Raw genomic sequence first — 20,725 nt, 5'->3', positions numbered from 1 at the left:
AAATTTAAAAGCCTTAGAAATACTTCTAATTTTCAACCACAAACATGTATGGACTTCCACAAACTCATAATAATACCATACTAAAAACTGCAGCAGCACTAATTTACAAGGAAAGTATTTTCTAGATACTCAGACTTAACTCCTAAAAGGACTATTAATTTTTTTCTTGCTCTTTATCTTCTGAGCTTGGCATCATTACTATCAAATTCTTGTCTTGAAGGAATTCACCAATTAAATAAGACTTGTATATAGTGCAGGGGGTTCTTTAGGTCAATAACATTTTTGTGGATCTGTCTGGTATTCTTTTATGGTCTGCTTTCTTTCATCTAAAAATTTCTTTATTGACCCCTGACACAGTTTAAATACCCAACATGGATGGATACAACAAGCATTGCATCATATTCATTTTTTTCATGTTCTATTTCCTCATATTTCTAGCAAAAACAGAATCACTGTCAGAAGAGGGCTTCTATGCAATCTATAGTGTGCAGGCCAAAAAAAACCAAGACCCACAGTGTTTATTTTTCAAACAACACTGCACAAAATCACCACTGTGCATGTTTCAAGAAAGTTAACTTTTCTCAGGGAAATGTTTCCTGCATCCAACATAATTTAACTGTTGACGTAGGAGGTAAAGGACTAAACAGATCTCCAGACTACCGTCCCTGCATGAATGAGACAGTGACCCATGACATTCAGCTCTCAGAACACTCCAGGCATCAGGACATCTGATTTTATTAAGATCTGTAAAAACATTAAAAACTACAAACCCACATAGGAACATGTATGACAGCCTGGTATTTTTTAAACTGTTTCAGATCCTAACCATGCAAAAACCTGAAAAGGAACGCACCAGGGCACGACAATTCCATCACACACCTAGAACCCGTACTGGCCTGTTGGTTACACTATTCATCTGCAGACAAGCAGTGGGCACAATGTCTAAGAACAGATCACAAAAGATCTGAGATGAGGGAAAGTTTTGCAATAAATCAGGAGAAAAGGAAGACAGAATAGAGGAAAGTACTACAGTAAGTAAAAACGGGGAAAATAGAAAATTTTCTTTATACACTATGCACAAATTCTATGTTAAAAATTATGAAAACATCATTTTTCAGATCATCCCAAAATGTTGGTTTTTTTTGTTTTTTCAGTGTTTCTGAAGCTCCTTAATATTCAGGCTGGGTTTTGAGGTCAGAGTTTCAAGTCTGGGAAAAAAAAAACAGCTGTTGATCAGCATAAAGTGTCCCTCTTTATTAAGACTTTTGCATTCCTAGGATAACCTACCACCACAGTAATGGCATCTTTCACAGCAGACACACAGTGACCTTCCAAGAATTTCTTCTCCTCTTTAAATACCAACATCAATGCCTAAAAATAGTTGTTATCAATCACTACTTAGCCTATCAGAACAGGAAGGCATTCATTTTCTGACTCTTATGAATTCTCAATTCCTAATTAGAAATTCTTGTTCATAAGCTTTTTTACTTTTTTTAAGAAAATTGAATAGCTATATATGAGATGTACTGCAGGCACACAAAACATGATTCATCCTACTTCTTCCAAGAGTAACTCAGCTTGGGATAACAAGCATTAGACAATTCATACAGACTCCTACTCAACCATTCAGACCAGAAAATAAATGGTTTTTATTAATCTGAGTTACTCTAGTATGGATACAAAATGAATCCAGTTTCAGAGTTGGCCAGGATACAACCCCCTTTAGCATGAGCACTGCTATTTAATGCTCTGGTTGTTTCACATCTGGGATACAGCACTATTTGAGACCTAAATATCTTCCTGGTATGTTCTCTCTAATTCAAGGAACAGCTCCAGCCTAATCAGTCCATTGATGCTTCCTACAGCACTGGGTCCTAACTTTTTTTCTTACAGCACTTTGCCTCTTTTAATTGGCCCTGCCTTTGCTCTGTGATCTATGAGGTACAAACCAACACCATGTGATGTGCTGCAAGCACAGACTGACACTCCCAGAGTGTCATTCAGCAGCTGCTCAGGACATTCCTGACCCTGCTTATCCAAACCCTATGGGGCTGGTTCAGTTACATTGCTTGGGGAACACAAAAGGTTGGTTGGCAGTTAAAAATTCTCTCATCCTATGACTCACAACACACCATGACTACTAAAATCTCTCTCTCATTCTTCTCTGGCATTCTTCACAGATTAAACCCAGATTCTGAACACTTACTCTCAAGCTCTAAGATTTGGCCAAAATTTCAGCTGTTTATGAAAACCAGGCCAAGTAGTTCACATAGCCCTTAAGTCACCATGTTCAAAGCTAATACACTTAGACTACAAAATTATTGCAGAAATTAAAGGATAACCATTTGTTTCATATTCTGGAAACTGCTTCTTCCAGAGGAAAACAAAACATAGACCCTTAAAAAAAAAGCAACAGAACATGCCATATTTTACTACAACTTCTTTTGTCTTTGCATTTAACCAGTTGGTTGAAATCAACTATTAGAAAAACCACTGCCAAAAAAACCCAACACCTATTGCCTTATCACAAAAGCCTCCTTATGCGGGGTGAGTTGATTTATTTATGTCAAATCACTTGACCAGAACTCCACTTTCTTGCAGCAGTTTTCTTAATCTTTCATTCACATCTTTTTCATGCTGTCTTGATTTAACACAGTGAGGTCTGGGATCCAAAGATTACTCAAGTCACCCACTCTTCCCACAGCTGCTAATGAGCCCTAAGTCCTGCCTCAGTACATCTGTTTGTTTTTGAAGTTTGGCAATCCTATGGGTGGAGAACCTTAAAAAAAAATGATGAGAGAAGAGAGGCATTAAGTGTGCTTGGTCTAGTGTTTCATTGGCCATTTTTTAGCTTGATACTGTGATGAAAGCCAGAGTACCTTTTCAGGGGGTTATTTAAGAAAAAAAAGCCTGGAATGTTATGGAAAATCCAGGTCTGCAATTTAGCTTTCTTCTTATGTAGAAAAGAGGCCCATCAATGATCTAAATAAGCAATACAGCTAGAGACTGAAATCCAGTAGACTGGTACTATATTTGAGGTGAACCATAATGTCTACATTAAAGAAGAGAAACAGCCCAATAACTTGCTGGATTAGCACATTCTCTGCCCTAACTTGAAATAAATACTCCATGACTGTCTTGTGACAACATGACTTTTTCCATAGTCTAAATCAGTCATTCACCAAGGTCCTAAACTAGTGAAACATTTCCACACTTGTTTCCGGTTGAAGCATGAGTAACCCCATTGCTGTGGACTGGGTATGTGATAAAAAGTTTCCTAAATAAAATTTTTCATGTTCAGATTTACACAATATATTTTAAATTTAGAATAAGACTCACTGAAATCAGTAGTCCTAAGCAGATATGGTAAAAACACTCCACGAAAGTGCTACTTACATCTCAAGCTCTACATACATTTAACATCACCATTTTTCTTCCTTTTACATTTAAGTATGCAAGTATTTGCCAATTCTCAGACATACACACCAAAAATGCTGTAATCAATTGTTTGGGTACCTGTCATGTCGTACAATTGGTGTAGGCAGGACACAGGTCAGGAGCCATCCAAACTCAGCCAGCGTGTGCAATAAAGGTCCATAATCTGTTTTAATTTCACACCCCTACATTAATAATTATAAAAAGTAGTAAAGAGACTCTGTACAGGTTTTGTTTGCATTTCTACACAATTACAACACCTCCCCTCCCACTTTTAATGAGATAATCCTCTGAGAGGACATCAAGCTTGTTTGATGGAGATTCATTATTTCAAACTGAAAACAACTTGAAAAGTTCAAGACTACAAAATCCATGGAAAACAGAATTTATTAACATTAGGTATGGGCCCTGACTCATCAAGACATAATTCAAAGCACATCTCACTCATTAAACTTGTCACTTTGCTAAATTAGTGTCTAAAACTTTTTAAGCACCATAATTACATGTGTCAATCGGCATCTTTACACTTTTTACTCCACATGTGAAGAATAAGCATCTCAGTTAGATACATAGTTAGGTTTTGGTAGGTTTTTCTGTGTTTTTTTTTTTTAATAGAGAAGTTTAGTTTGATGTTGATTTTTTCACATTGGTAAATGTATTTATCATTGGATATTTCAAAAGTAAGACCTAAATCCAACAACAACTGCTTTCAGATGTCATTGATACCAATAATCCTAAAAGAGTAGAATATTTCTAAACAGTAATTTAAGTAATTTTATTGCTGTAACCTACTACAGCAGTACGTGTAAGTTTATTAGGAAACCCAAGTCTTTCATATTTAGCAGAAAATTTTCATAAAAATACATATCTGAATACCATACTGAATTAATTCACTATCAATTTTCTCTTGTTCTGTTTCCAGTTCTACTTTCTCCTCCTTTTTAAAGTATACCTCACACTATCAGTGTGATCTGCACTTGCTGAAACTACACCTAAATTGGTCTGAAACACACACAAAGCCCCCCCCCCAACATTTTCTTTGGTGGTTGTATTTGTTGGTATGAACATTTACAAATGTCAGGCCAGAATTCCTCCAGCATATTTCTTTTATGCATATTCACCAACGCTCACAAATCTGATTTCATTTTTATGATTTGTGGCTTTAGTTAAGCCTATGCAGGTGACTTCAGGAAGCCATCCTTAATGTTTATGGAACACAGGTACCAGCATCCTAAAGGAAAAAACAAAGAAAAAAACAAGTAGGAAATAGCATTGCTAAGTAGTCACCTATTTACCTCAATGACTGTCCATTGTTCAACAACTATTGCATCATTTCCTTTCCTATTAGAACCTGGAACCCCAGCACCTCCTTCTTCGTAGATAAAGAATCCTTCTAAAGATTTGGGCAAATAGTCCCCTGTGAACATAAACATTAAGTTTTAGGTTAGTAGATTACCAAGACATACACAAGATGTTTCTTTCTCACTGAACAATCCTCTAAAATAAATGACTCAGCAAACTCAAAATTGTGGTTATTTATCCATCTAGTTACAGCTTGGAGTGTGCAAATCAACTTCTTATTAAAATCCCTTTTTTCTATACAAATTGAACTATGAGCTATTTTCTCAAAAGCATTAACCCCTTCCATACTCCAATCTGAACTCCAGTTTCCTGTATTCAACACATCCATTGCAGAGGATGCGCATGACCCTTTTTCTTCAGTTTCAATATTGTCTTCCTGACAAGAAGCATGGCTTTTGGTGTGGTGGGAAAGAGCATAAAAATGAGTGAACCATGAAGTGCAAAGCTCAACTACATATGTAAATGGCCACAGGAAGAGCCTGAAACAAGTAATTGTAGGAGGATTCCTGACGGGAAGGAAGTTTCAGAGCACAACTCCCTGACTCACATGTCAAAGCCTGGTAGCATCCGTTTGGCCCAAACTAACACTGTGCATCAAATATTGGTTCATTTTCTGGTTTTGCTTTTCCTAGCAGCCTCTGGGAAGCCTTTTGTGGAGATTTATCTTGACAGCTGACTAAAACTAATTTTGTACAGTAAAATTATGTAATCCTCAAAATATCAGCTTTAAGTCTCCTTGAATGCTGGATGAGGTATGTTATTACCTGCGTATTAAAGACGGGGAAGTTATTCATGCACAGAAGAGCAGACAGCTCTCTCTGTGGGGAATGGGAAGACTGTAAAACTGTTGTTGGACAACAGCTGCAAAGATTAATTTCAACAGCTGCCAAAACCACCCCTCAGTGAACTGTAACAGATCTCCAGAGAGTTCTTTTCCAGCTCTAAAAAAACTCTGTATTGAAAACTACAAGTCTGAATTCTCACCTCTCCTCCCCCAAAGGAAATTTGGTTCTTCCACTGAGTTAAATAAATAGGAGTAACAGCTTCAGAGCAAAAAAGATGACTACCACAAACTGTGACATTAGACTGTTCACGCACACAAAATATGCGGTTTGAGAGGGACTAGCTGCCAAATTCCATCAGAAGTAAATCTATGTTGATGAGCTTATGTGCCTCTGAGTCACTAAATTTACTGCAGAGCTACAGAAACACAGTGATTCACACTCAAAACCATGGAGAACAATGAAAATTGAAGAGCTGTCATTAGTGTCAGGTTTTTGTTTTTGAAGAATCATAATTTAACTTGCAAAGATCTTATGTTTTACATTTTTTAAAACTTCATTTAAGGCCTTCAATAATCCAAGCCTTGTAAAGGGGACAATGAGTGCATATTGTTTTAAATCAGAATTATCAGAAAAAAGCATAAGACATAGTAAATACAACAACTACTCACACTGACAGTAATTTTACCCTCCTCATATAATTCATGTAAGAAGCAGAAAAAAATGACTTATGAGAGCCACTGTAATACATTATTAATTGCCTATTGCACTTGATAATCAGCCTAAGCATTGCAAAAACTGTTTAAGGTCCCCAGGACATTTTCAACAAACATTTGACACGACTTTTCTCCACTGCAACCCTGTATTTTGCTTGCTTACACTGGACTACAATAATTAATTCTAAAGGAACACAAACAACTTGCAACTTAGTACAAGCAAGACAGGTACAAATCCAACCAAAGTATCACCTTAGTGAAGTATAAAGTCTAGGCTTGCTATTAGTTATTATTACTAATTATTAGTTAAAATAGTTAATTGTTTTGGAATTTACTAAACATGTCAGCTTGTCTTGGTCCATACCCCTAATGCTAGGTACTACCATTTTCTTCACTTTTTTGCAAGTAATTGTACAACAGTAGCTACCTACTATTTTTTGCACACTTTTAACTTCTGGCTTTCAGACAAATTCAGTTCAAATGGAAATTAATCTCTCAATTACACATTTTATCAGCAACAGAGTTTGAGAGTTCTAAATGCTTTTCATCCCATTGTTTTCTTGAAAAACCAAACCAAACCAAATGAACCAGCACAAAAGGTTTATTTTGTTATAAAGCTACACTAGTTTGCTGCTTTGGAAATTGTCAGTTTGATAAAACAAAGCAGAAATTTCAATTACTTAGTCTATTATGAATTTGTAGAATCTGATACCTAAAACAGGAGTAATTTATTTTCTGGGCAGTTACAGATCTATCTGAACATGTTTACATATTGACTCTCACATCAAGAAACAAAATATGATAATTTCTTTCAAGTCACACAGTTCTGTGTAAACAAGCAAAAGCTTCATGATGTCCTGGGACAGTACTCACCTTTAGAAGTGTCCCAGTGTACAAAAGAATCAACTAAGGACAATCCTTGTTTATAATAAAATGTAGTTAATTCTAGCCAGTCTGCTTCCAATGTACTAACAACTGGCCCCTTTCTTGTTACTTTCATAGACAAAACACCTTCATGGTAGGTCCAGCAGGTAGAATCATCATCAAAAACATTGAAGACTGTATAGAGCTTGTCTAAGGAGAGAAAAAGGAAGAATGAACCTCAAAGACAGTGCTCCAAACTTAGTAATATTACTAATCTCTTATTTTAACATAATTTTCTAATTCTACACAACAGTTTTAATAATTGATTCTTGATGTGGCTTTGATCAAGAACTAAACACACTCAGGACAAGGTGTGAGGGGAGGTACACTTTGGGATATGAGGAAAATGTGAAGGTATTACAGTTGGGCTGTCACTGGACTCTTCAGGTAGTTGGGGTTTGCATAAAGAAAACATACAAGGACTAAGGAAAACCCAGCGGAAACAGGCTTCATTTCTGCCACTCAAGGAACTGCTGGCTACAAATATTTGCAAATATAAAAATTAAAGACAATTTTCTAAGTTTGCAAATACAAGGAATGCCTTGTACTGATTTTTACCCATTATTTTCTGAAGCTAAGTACCAGTGTAATTAGTTGCCTACTGGGATTTTCCCATAGTAACTGATGATCAGTGGAAATTAAGGATACAAAACCAACATATCCTCAATTTGTTTTTATCTTGGTATTAATACAGTACTGTAACAAAACCAGTCACAAACAAGCACTCATTAAAAGTTAATAGATCCACAGCATTTTAGGAAATCACTGGTGCAAGTTATGAAATTCTTACTATGTGTGTTCTACAAACACTTGTGTGTCACTGGTTTGGAGAAGTAACACAAAACAGTTGCCCAGAAATATTCTCAGATTGCCAAATACTGCTGGGCAGCCTAAATCAATGCAAACCAACCTCTAAACATGGAAGTTTTCACACTGTCAAAACAAAGGAATTTGCTTAGATGACCCCACTTTCTAGGCTCCAGAAACAGAGATTAATTCCAAAGAAGGACTTGTACTCCAAGTAGTCTGAATCAGTATCTGGAAGAATCCCTCTCTGTTTTGAGAAGTGTTACTACAGCCACTGCAGGTAACATCAGGTGCCCAGAATAAGGTAAATTAGGAACAAAATGTTGAACTTTCAGTAAGAGATGACTCTTTTCCATACAGTTTTATCACCTTCACAGGTGCTTATATTAGATGTGTTTATCCTGACAAAACTTAATTTCTTTTCCCACATATTGAAGTGAGATCACTTATTCTTCAGAAAAAAAGAAAATTGTTTCCCAATACAACTACTCAATTCCTCATGTCTACCAGAAATTTACCTCTGCAAGCAATGCATTATAGTGAAAATTCAAGAGAATAGTTCAAAAAGCAACATAATAGTCAAAACTCATACGCCATGAACCCCAATCTGTAACTTGGACACAGTTTTGCCTCTTTTGAGCAGAGGTAAATGGAAGTGGCACACTGGCATAGCAGTACATACCTACACATATGTAAGACTGCCTTGGAAAATTCACATCAGGATTTTTCAAAATGATGGTTACATAAAACATAGACCAAGAAAGGTGGTTAAGTTTCATCTTATGAACTCCAGTGATTTTCTATCTGACTAGTGTAGAGAAGCCTGGCATATCCTTGCCAAAGCTTTTTCAAGAGTTTCCTGAGAACACTGCACATAGGGGATGCACTGGCTGCTTATCTTTCTGGTTACACCAGTCTGCACAAACAGTGCTCCTGAATAGAACAAGAGTTTTCCACTTCTTCCTTGCAGGACTTCTATTCTGCTATATATAGCAAACCCACTATTTCAAGCTGTAAGGAAAGAATTAAGCTTTAACTGATTATGATATAAAGGCTCTCTTGTAGGAGAACTGCTTTTAATCAAGAGTTAAAAATAAGAGGAACATTGATTATCTCAGTGCTTAGAGTCATTCTCACAGTCTACAAACTGGAGAGGCTGCTTTAACAGGAGAGTGAAAAGGTTGCTTTTGAGAGCAATTAAAACATGTCTGGCTCATCAGGGAAGAGCCCATTATGTCAAAATGCAGCCTGACATGGAAGTTTCATGCTGCCTGCTTTCCACACAATACTGTCTTGCATTAGTTCTCATACTTAGATTACATCTTCCTTTTTACCTTCTCCTCTTAGCAGCCAGGAGGCCTTAGAGTTTCAGTACCAGAAGCCAATGTTTCAGGCCGTTTTTTACACAGACTACACCAAGCATCTCATTCTTCTACAACTAAGCTGTCTATCACAGCACCAGCATTTTTTCAATTATGCTTTTCATTCCCATACTTCTAATGCTTACTTCTCTCTAATAAATTCATTTTGTAACAATTATTGTCTTTGATTTCATGGTCAATGCATTAATTTAAGTGATCTCTTTCAGAACACTTCTTGAAGGCACATTAACCAGAAAGAATCCATTATGAACGGATTTATTTGCTGTACATTATGTGAGTTGCCTGGAAGCATGCAGAATTTTGGCTCTAGCTGGAAGGGACTCTCTTTGTTGTCAGCTCTGAAACAGGCACAACTGGAATCACACAACATACTTGGAAATCATTACATGTTTATAATACAATAGTAAGTAAAACTACATGTGCACTGCAGAAAATATTTTATAACAATTGCATCCTTCTAAAAGGAAGGATTTTTAGTGCCACATGTTTGTTATACACATATCAAGCAAAAACCCTTTCTGTTTGCACCACATTTCAAGTCACAATTACACCGTGGGCAATTTTGGGGGGGTTTGTTTGTAGTTCTCTTTCTTTAAATTGCAAACTAGAATTCTGACAGTAGATCTATAATACTCCGTATGAAAAGTAAAATATTTTAATATATTACCACAGCTCACATACATAAAGCAAAAGGTAAGCTCTCCTTCTGCTTCTTTTACTGACAGCTCTTTCAGATATATGTACGCATGTGCATATGTAGAGGCATCTTCCAAAAGCCGTATTTGATACAACAGAAAATGCTGTTCTTCTATTTTTTCCAACACCTCAACAACTCAATAAAATACCTTATTTCTGCAACAAACAAGCAGCATTTATTACCATGTCCTTTTCGTGGTTTAGAAGGGCTGACTTCTTTTCCAAACTGGAAATCTGAATCCTCTAACAGTCTGCTTTCTCCATGCATTTCCTCCTCTACCCCACTCTCAGATGAGTGACCACTCAACGTCCCTTCATTCCAGTTTTTATAGTTTTCATCAAAGTTTTCTCTTCTGTGTTCCCTATTTCTTCTGCCCAGTGTTGATTCCAGCTCTGCACCTCCATCTGCGCTTGTTCCATTACAGGCTTTAGGCTCAGGAAAATGTTGTGTTACAAATCCCACAAACTTCTTTCCTCTTTTAGCAGCTTCATTAACCTGCAATACAACAAACTTAGCTGCAGAATCATTTTAGAATTGCATGGACCTTTTTCTTCTTTAAAACCTGTACATACATGAACTGCTTAACTAAACTGCTGACAACATAGAAGGCATAACATTGTATTATAGAAGGGTGACTCTCCTTTGATGCTGCCCCTGCTTCAAAGTAAATGGAAGTTTTCCAGCATGTCTTTGGAGTCAGGCCAGGAAAGGTGGCCAACACTGGGAATGACTTCAGAGTATACAAAGTCCTTCATTTAGAACAAACCCAAAGTATTTTATTTACTGTGTTGTATTGGTAAGCAGTATAGTAGAGCAATAAATAGTATTTCTCTAAATAGGTGATGCTAGTCATACTAAAAATAACGACCTCCAAAATTATAGAAATATCTGTCTTGTGCTGCACGAGTCATTACCCCCTGGTTCCCTTGGGGGCTACTCAGCTTCATTATTACTGAGGACAAGTAGAGTGCATGAGCAGAGAAAGGAGGGAGCTAGAAGCAAATTAAAATCCTCTCAACTCTTTCAGCCAGTGATGTCTTTTTCTCTGCACTGAAGTCTCAACACACAACTGTAACATCTATGCTACCTGTGAGATGTGTCTGCTCTTGAAGGCATTTTTTCTTCCTGGGTTAAGGAGCGCTGCCATTTAGGAAGGTGACCCCACTGACACCTTGTGCTACAAGCTCCCCTGTGAAGTAAAGTCTTCCCAGGTAAATAGAGAAGCCTCAGCTCAGAAAGAAGACATCACTTGGGAAGTACTGGATTAAGTGAGGACAGAGAGGGAAGGATCTTTATTCAGTTTACTCACCTAAACTACTAATCAGCAGAGTGAGTAAAAATCAAACAACTGATGGTACTGAATCCCTTTTTAGTATCATGATAGTCACACTTCAGTCTATCTACTGCCATTATTTATGTACAGCAGTGATACAATATGCCAATCACTGTGATTATATATACAGAGCTGCTGCTTCAAGGACAACCAAGACAGTTTTAAATTTAACAAGCAACAGAGAAAAACAGGCAATATGATAATGTTTTTGCTGAAACACCACAAAGTCTTATTGTTTCATACCTTTAAAAAAAAGTACTAAGATTTAACTGGATTAATTGCTCTGTCTTTTTAAAACAGAGCATTTTAAAATCAAATTATTCTCACATACTACTTCTGTAACAGATATGCTTCCAAGACTCCATCACTGCTCATTTCAAGTGTGTTTTTCCTTCTAATCCTTGTCTGGTACACTACACCAACCTGGAAATAGGTATCTATATTATACATGCATAATGTAATTTCATTTTAAATTTGAAACACCTGACAGAGTCAAAACAAGCCATTTAGAAAACAAACAACTCTTGAAATTTCAAAGATCATTAAAGATCTCCAATATGCTTTTTCTCCTACTACCCTCCTTGGCAACTAATGTAAAAGACATCACTAACTCTTGTAATAACAATAGCTTCCTGTTTCAGCAAGTCTTCAATTTTGCAGAGGAAGTTAAACACAAAGAACCAGAACTATAACTTGCATTCCAGTAGAAGTTTACTTTAAGTATACAATGTTTTCAAAAGCTGTGCCAAATAAATATCTAGTATAGTTCCTATAAATGCTGTACTTTTTGTTAAAGAATGAAAAAGCCATTTTTCTCAGGTACTTAACTCAGAAAAGCATAAAACTTCACATATCATACAAGCATTTTATAAAGAGTGACTGAACTTGGGCCTGATTCTGCTTTCAGTGGTGTAAGCAGCCAGACTTCCAAAGCTTTACAGGGATACTCAGTCCTACATTACAAAAAGTAACTTTTCTCACTTTGAGAACAGTTTTCTGTAGCTTCTATAAAATAAACACAAAATTAAACCACAACCACTAAATGTAACTTACATGTATGAAAGAAATAAATATCTGAAGAAAAGTTGGAAAAAAACTCCCATTACCTTCTCTAGCAGTTCTTTCACTACTTCATTTGTCAGTGTTTCATATGTTAAAGGACATTCTTCAATCACCAGCCTGGGGTGCCTTTGTCCTCTGGGTGCTGCATGCTTCTGGCTAGAACACAGAAAGAAAGCACTCTTTGTCAGGAGTTTGCTGCAAACTTGAGCAAATGCTTGCATATAGAATTCTTTTCTTTTGGAATAGTTATGAATGAAATACTGACAATTCTTCTTCATACTTTTTAGAACTCAGTGGGTTTTGGTGTTTTGCTCTACTTCCACAAAGTGGCAGGTACTGTGTGTTTCAATGCTAGGATAAGAATACTAATATTTAACTGGAGTTTCATTTGAAGACCATGCAGAGAGATACTTTGGAAACTGAGCTTTACTGACAAACAGCTCTGTCTTTGTAATAAATAAATGCAAAGATCTCTGATGATGCAAAATGCACCAATTTAAACTATAAATTTAGTAAGCACAAAGTAGGTTCAGTTTTGTAGAAAACACCCTATGAATAGAAATGGTGCTTTTACACTGTTAACATCCTGCTGCTTAGTTTTTGTAACTAAAGCAGAGCTGCAGCTGTTAAATGAAACAGTACAGGCAAATACTAGAAATACAATGCAAAAACACTGGGGGCTAAATAATGTTTAAATCTCTCATATTTAAGCTGACAAACTCAAAGTTATAGAACTGTGCTCATGTTTTATCTAAAGCCAGTTGTGCTATTAGTCAGACAATATTTAGTGTATGCCAATAATATAACAGGATTTAATTTGATGCTTCCTTCATACAATCATTTCATTTAGAAAAGAATGTCAATGAGATACATTCAAATATAAAAGGTTACTTTCCAAACAGTAGTTGGAGAAGGTATATTTCTTTTTAAACTTGGTACATATAGTGCCTGGGAAGGAAACTGGAACCTACACCAGTTTCACATGTAGGCTACAGAGACTCATCATTCAAGGGCCTAAAGATTCAAACAACAACATCCAAAGGATGCCACATCTACAGGGACAAGGCAAATTGTGGGAGCTGCATGCTGGCAGTGTCAGCTCTTGAAAGCCTCAGATCCGGAGCAAGCATTTTGCTCTCTTACTCAACCTTTTGCCCATATGAACAGCATTCACCTTGTTTGCAGATGAACTTACAAAGGTTAAGTTGTATGAACAGTAAATACTCTGGACCAGGCTTGTTCAATCAAAAGGTTTAAGAATTTCTCTCAAATGAATGTTTTAGGAAAGCATTATGGGAGTGGCAGCGAGGCAGCTTCCAATTCACACCCTTCCAGTCCTCAAATAAAGGCAAGAACCTTTGTGCATCACATAAGGACTCAGGAGAGAAGGGGAAGCCTGACAGCTTTTAATGCAGTAAGAAATCCACTTTTCTAGTTACTCAAAATAGGAACAAAAGGTTATCTTCTTTGCATTCCAAGGAACTAATGGTAACATTGTTTTGTACATCTTTAGGGTCACACAGTGATTACAATGCATTAAAACAGGAATAATAAACAAGACCATGGATCTGGAACAAAAAATGAGCTCTTACCTCTCCCTCAGTGTCAAAACTAAGCTTTTGTATGATCTCCGATCCAGAATGATTATTTCCTTCTTAAGAAAAAACCCCAAACTATCCCTGACAAATTAATTCACAAACTATGTAATTTTCCCCTGGGAAGAGACAAAAGTTTTGAAAACCAAGAAAAAGCAGACATGAGTTAGTTTAAAACAGCTTATTACTCTCCTAGTATTTTGATTAATCTTTTATTTGCTGCAAGTTCTAAGACAGATGATATTACATTTTGGATTTTTGTTAGGACATTTACTAAGGCAAAGCAAAAATTATTTGCCTGTTGTGTGCTTAGAATCATTTAAAAACATTACTAACTTGCTAATCTGAGGTGCTCATTTCAAATTGATAATAAGCTATGCAGGTTGAGCAATCCACTTACAAATGGCTTAAGTAAAGAATCAGTGTATTCAAATTATTTCACTGTTACCTTAGTTTTAATCGTGAAAGTACCACTCGATACATGTGACTTGCAGGGAAACTCCTTCTCCGTCCAATTGGCAGCATAATGGGATGAACAGCTCCTACAACATATCCTTTGCTGTAATAGTCTTCCACCCGAGATACTATATCCAGCACAGAACTGATCTTGATAACTTCTGGATTAGAGGAAGCTAAAAAGCATTGAAAGCAGAAGAGAAGCACATGATACTGTGTACATCCATAAACGTTTTGGGTGAGTTCCTTTTAAGTAAACCACACAAAACCTATCCCCAGGCATTTATTTACAAACTACAGTAGTATTTATACAAGAAAAAGCAGATTCACAGATGATTCAACACTATTCAACTACTTCAAGTACCTATTTTTACAACTTAGTGTGATCTATTTTTAACATACTTGGCAACATTTTCTGCTCAATCTAGGTCTGCCAAGCTGATTTAAAAGCTATGTTAACATCTAAACACACAATAGGGCTGAACTTAACAAAGCAACTATTTTGTCTACCCAAAGCCTTCAACATACTGAAGCAGTATCTCTCAACCCCAGTTGTGAGGTAAATTCCCATGTAACAGATTTAAGCATACGACAATTATTTGTTTCCATTAATTTTTTTCCCCCCTTAGAAGTGATCTGTGGAGTTGACATATTGACAGTCCCAGTTCCTTTTTCCAACAGACATAAGGATATATCACCTAAGTAAGCTTGTGGTGTCACCGATTTCTAAGGAGGGTCTCTCTCAGCATGTGCAGGCATTTTGCATCAATAGGCAGCACCTGGACAATACACTGCTGTTAGGGAAAGCTACAGAGATAAAGGGAAAACTTCTTGGACAACCTTTTTTTGAATGATCCACAGCTTTTCCAGAGAGGAAAGGAAGATTCCGCATTGGTAAGAGACGATATATTCTGCTACAGTCAGTCTGATGGGTCAGTAATTCCTGTTCCTCTCAAGTACAACTGAAACTGTAAATGCTCTCAGAAAGCAGGAAATCAATACTCATACACAAACAGTAGCAGAAGAGTAATTATGCCAGCACAGATTTGCCAAAGCTTTAATCCTTTGCAGTTATGAGCTCTGATAACAAAACAGCTTGGCTTGAAATCTGCTGGTCTACTGGTGACCTCTGCTCCAAGCAGCCTACTTGTCTGTATTCTGATGGGTCCCTCTTTGCAGGACTTCCCATGCATTAAGACCAGTGCTTATCTGCATTAAAGGATGCCTCAATCAAATTTAAGTGACCTCATGACACTTTTTCCAAGATACATACAACCTTAACGTGCTGCCCTGAACATTCCCTTTCCTACCATACAACTGAAAATAATGAAATACACTAATTCTCCTTTGATTCTGTAATTTAAAAAGTATATAAAAATAGTAAGTGCAATTACATAAATCTCTCATAACTTTGCTGAGTTAATTTCATGTTCCTACCTTCTCTTGTCTACATATAGTGCAGGTTGGCAATCAGCAAGGAATTTCAGGACCTAAGACATAGCAAGTCACAAAGTTTGTCTATCCTACTGTTTTAAACAATCATCAACTGGAGATATGACTCTTTAGTTTGCTCAAATGTTTTATTCTAATAAACTGAATTAGAACTCCTCTGGTTCATGAGTGGTGTTCTGTAAAACCTCTCTATACTGCTTTCTCACAATAAAATGAGGATATTGACATACATACACTTACGGAGGGCTTTAAAAAAAAGACCACAAAAACCCCACAAACCATCAGAAACTAATATTTTACAACACTCAAATGCTTTTTAATACCAATTTCTACAAAAGGGACAAAGGAACAGAGATCTACTTTGCTTGTCACTGTAAGAGCCTTAAAAGAAAAGCCAGCAAGAGGAACCAGAATAATTTATACTGTAGGAAATGCACACTACCAAAAATTATCACCAACATACATACTGATGGTTTATTGCTGTTAACCAGAAAATTCAACATATTAAACTAAACTGTCAGTAATTCTCAGTCATAAGAACAGGGCTGTTGCACTTTTCCTTTTTAAGACGACAGTATATCACAGCTCCCCTTCTGTAAACAGATGTCTTGCCCTTAGTAATACCTCCATCCCATGATTCCACTCATTGAAAATCCAGGAGATACATGTATTGAGAAATAACTGCTCCATACTTCACTGATTTTACAAATTTCTTTAACCCTTTTTCATCAAAAAAAAATTCCTTTCTGATGTGCTCTCAACAGGTAGCCAAAATAGTGTAGCAATAGCAACTCCAGCCAACTTTCTAGCTGCATAGTAAGCCTCAGATGCAGGATACTGAAGATGATGACAAAACAGCTATTTCATACTTACTCATATTGGTACTCAGAGTGACAAGAACTTGACAGCATGTCACCTTAGTAGGCTGCATCAGTATTTATTTTTCTCCCTAATATGAGGGTTGTGGATAAAGCATAAGCATTCTGCTTAGTAGAAATATATAAACTATCACTACTTTTTGGGTAAACTGACTTAAAAGAATAGCAGCTGGTTTTGTTATTGGGATATGCCTCATGCCTGAGACCTTGGAATTTACAGTCACTGACAGGCATTTAAAACTATACTTCAGAGTCCACTGCTCCCTTTTCTTTGTACTATTCAGTTATACCAAAATAAAGGATTGGCTGCAATTTTCTTGTTTGGGATTCTCCTGATGGAGATCATCCTCCATGGAACTCAAAGCTAATTTTTACAGTAGGGATGGGAGCATTTTGGGGACCAGAAGGAGAGAAGCCAAGGTTCAGTGCACAGCTAATAACTAGTTAAGATGCACAGGGACTGCAGCCAGCAAATTTAGACTGCAGCATGGTTGACCTAATCTGCATCATGGCTTGGGAGAAGATCACAGACTGCTGAAAGTTTCCCCAGCAGGCTCATTTCAACTTCACATTGCATATACCTGATAAAGCACAGAATAAGGCATATTGAATTGAAGTAACACACTTATGCTTGCTATACTTTTATCTTGATGCAGGACATAGTTTACCGTAAGATCTTAAAATATTAAGTGCAGATTTTCTGTTTCACTTGATGCAAGATCCAGTGGCAAGAAATCACTTGGGCATACAAATCTATGTAGGGGAAGACCTTGCTCTGGAAAGTGGCACAGCAGAACGAATGCCATAAAGATATGGCACAACTTGACAGCAGAGCAAAAACTTTGGTCTGCAGTGATAAAGGGGTCTCACTTTCATTTAGCAAAAGGATATTCAAATAGCAACAAGTACATGAGCGAGTTAACTGAAATAGAAGAAAAAAAGGACAAAAGCTCAATATATTGTCTACACTGCTTTAGCCAATTCCCACATTTCAGAAACAATCAGAATTTAAAAATGCCTCCAAGACAGTATATATACACACCATGTTTTATTTCTGTATTCATCTTAGCTCTAAAAAAGAGACTTCAAAGAAAAAATATTTTAAGGTCATATATAGGCATAGCTAGAACCAGTCAACAGAAAGACACCTGTGTTTACAAATCCCCTTACTTCCAGTGAGAAGCCTAAAGAAGAGTTAGGCTGTTATCTGGAACTGTTATTTAACATTCATAATTCCACTGAAGTGAAGCAATTCTGAATATCAGATAAAACAGGAGAAAATTAATCTTTACCGCTGTACTGCTAGGTTATTAAAACAGATACACCTTTATTTGCACTTTTTTGATGGGCTTTTACTTAAAAAGTCACAACCTCCTTTACAACAAATAATTTATACAGCACTTCTAGAAACTAACTTGAAAACACAGCAAAACTATCCAGAAGAGAGGCTATTTAAGAACACTAAACGCTCTTCAGCTTCCAAAAAATTTATCCTTTCTATCAGTGGATTAATAGGCAATCCATGTACGCCTTAGGCAGCCTAGCTCTATTTCCAACGTCTTACCACTATTACTTACTCATTAGTTTTGTTTCCTCAAAAGGAACAAGCCAGTAAGAAACTTTTTGTGTAAATAAACAGAACACAGTTACATTCTGCTACATTATAGTACTGGAGATCTATCTTCTATTAGTATCTTGCAGTTTTTTTAAAAAAAGACTCCTGTATTTTAGATAAAAGTATTATAAGAGTTAAAAGTAATCAGAAGCCAAGTTTTGTTTATGAAAAAGTTCCTGTAATTGCAGTAAGATCTGCACTTACACTGTCTCCCTTTATCCAACCCTTCTAGTAACAGCATTTACTTCAAATCCCTGTTATTAAGCATTTCCAGTAGATTGGGTTGTTACAAAATGCAAGTTACTATAAAGTGACTGTAAAACTGAGCTGTCTGTTCTCTGAGGGCAGCCATCTGGGCTTGTTTATGTTTTCAACTTTGTGGAACAGGGAGTTGCTCTGTTAGAGATGGGACACCCTCGGGAAGGAAGTATCCCACAGAGCACTGTCTGCCTCTAGCTATGCATACAGATTCTGTTTCATTTCAGTCACAATTTCAAAAGACTATTCAACAACTACAAGTAAAGCATTTGGAAAAAATAGTAAGCCGAAACTCAGACTCTTACAGAAACATCTACCAAGAGACTGTGGTGGGCATAAGAGGGGAAGTTACTCCTGATATACAACTAAGGAACAGGCTTACTTCTGCATAAAGTAACAAGGACAATGACAGCCTGTTTTCGGAAGTTGAGTGCATTTAAAAGATTGTTATTCAATTAAGGCTCAGGCACAGTGTATTTTCTGAACCGTCACACTGAATTCAGACAACCATTATTCAAAGTGAGTACGGATGGCAGTATCTGACTCCCAGGAAACTAGGAAAACTCTCTAACAGCTTTTAGCCAGCTTCCTTAAAGAGGACAGTTGTATAATTTGGAGGGTTTGGTTGTTAAAAATACTTCAGCAGTTTCCATTGTAATTTTATACAAGTAAGAACCTTCGTCATGATTTGTGTTTCAAAATAAAAGTCTTACATTTTGGCTAGCTTTGATAAAAGTGCCTAAGATTTACTGTAAGTCAAACAAGACAAAACTAAGTTAAATCCTGTTCCTTCTCATTTCAAAATAGTAAAGATACAGCATAAAAAAAATACCTTCTACAGTAAAATCCAGCAATACATATTCATAAGCAGAATCCGTCTTTGTTTCAACTTGTGGTCTCTTCAGTGTAGAAAAGATTTTTCCAGGGCTGCTATCATCTGGGTCTTCCAGCTTTCTCAGTCCGCACCCCATGGCAAGATCTGCAAATGATTAAGTCGCAGGAAAAGGTGGGGGGAGCAGCAAGATCTGTCGCTCTTACTACAGGAAAAAAAAAGGAACCAAATAATTCCCCTTGATTTTTTCTATTATCTGTAAATCCAAACAGAGAAAAAGTCCAGTTCCCAAACCAAAAAGCAAAGGTACTTTCCATTCATTTTTAATATAGAAGCAGTAAGCTCGTGATGATTTCAAGCTACAAACTTGGTTAAGAGTAGGCTTGATTTTGCAGCAACATTAGAGCTGCTCCAAACTAGCAGAGATTTTCCATGCCACGTCAATTTACAGCCAGCCCCTATCAGTGCTCTCTTGCAGAGGACACCAATAGTGCTTTGTTTGTCCTTCTAGACTGACCGGGTGAGGGGGGGCAAGGGGGGAAGAAGAACTGAAAAAGAAAGTTAGCAAGAAACTTGTCTGTCATTACTTACCTCCAGAAGTTCCCAACGGCAGTAGAAAGTCAGAGAGAAAAAAAGCAAGTTAGTCAGAATGAAAGAATGAGAAAAGAGCCTCAACATGGTTGGAGACAAAAAATCACTTCCAGAAAGGAAGTCAGCTTCAAGAGGAAATTGCTTCTGGCATCTCAAAGGGTAGAAAGGCAAATGAAAAGCTGTTTGGTCCTTATTTTAGATTTCAGAGTTGGCTCCTATTTCCTTTCTACAGGGACGTTATTGCAGAGGAAAAAACCACCAACACGAACACAGTGTAATAGCATAAAAATATGTAGTAATTTCCCATCCAGAAAAATCAATAAGAATCTTCATCATGAAAATTAACTTATGTAACTGGTTTTGGAAAAAAACCAAAAAAATTACACTGAAATATTCCTCATTTCAAATGGGAAAGACTTTTTCAACACTATATAAGAATAAAGTTACAAAACTTCATTTTCCATTACTCCTGGATATTGAACAAACAAAATATTTTTCTCCTCTATTAAACTGACCTAAGTTGGTACAGCCACAGACTTTCAACACTG

The 20,725-nt window shown here is 36.7% G+C and overlaps 1 protein-coding gene across 1 annotated transcript in view; it reads right to left on the bottom strand.

The window, feature by feature from the left end:
• RFTN2 (raftlin family member 2) overlaps positions 1-20,501 on the bottom strand; it is a 32,106-nt gene extending 11,605 nt beyond the window's left edge. The window contains exons 1-8 of the mRNA XM_008629929.2: positions 20,178-20,501; positions 19,587-19,791; positions 14,544-14,727; positions 12,545-12,656; positions 10,288-10,600; positions 7,169-7,369; positions 4,731-4,852; positions 3,517-3,620 (exon numbers count right to left, since the gene is read on the bottom strand). Coding sequence (XP_008628151.1) covers positions 3,517-3,620; positions 4,731-4,852; positions 7,169-7,369; positions 10,288-10,600; positions 12,545-12,656; positions 14,544-14,727; positions 19,587-19,725 — 1,175 coding nt within the window. The 5' untranslated portion in view covers positions 19,726-19,791; positions 20,178-20,501. The remainder of the gene's footprint in view (positions 1-3,516; positions 3,621-4,730; positions 4,853-7,168; positions 7,370-10,287; positions 10,601-12,544; positions 12,657-14,543; positions 14,728-19,586; positions 19,792-20,177) is intronic.
• Positions 20,502-20,725: the final 224 nt, after the last annotated feature.

Source organism: Corvus brachyrhynchos, unplaced genomic scaffold (genome assembly GCF_000691975.1).
Source record: "Corvus brachyrhynchos isolate BGI_N302 unplaced genomic scaffold, ASM69197v1 scaffold370, whole genome shotgun sequence".
Classification (NCBI taxonomy): domain Eukaryota; kingdom Metazoa; phylum Chordata; class Aves; order Passeriformes; family Corvidae; genus Corvus; species Corvus brachyrhynchos.
Note: the sequence above shows the minus strand (reverse complement) of the source record. Positions and strands in the feature narration are given on the sequence as shown.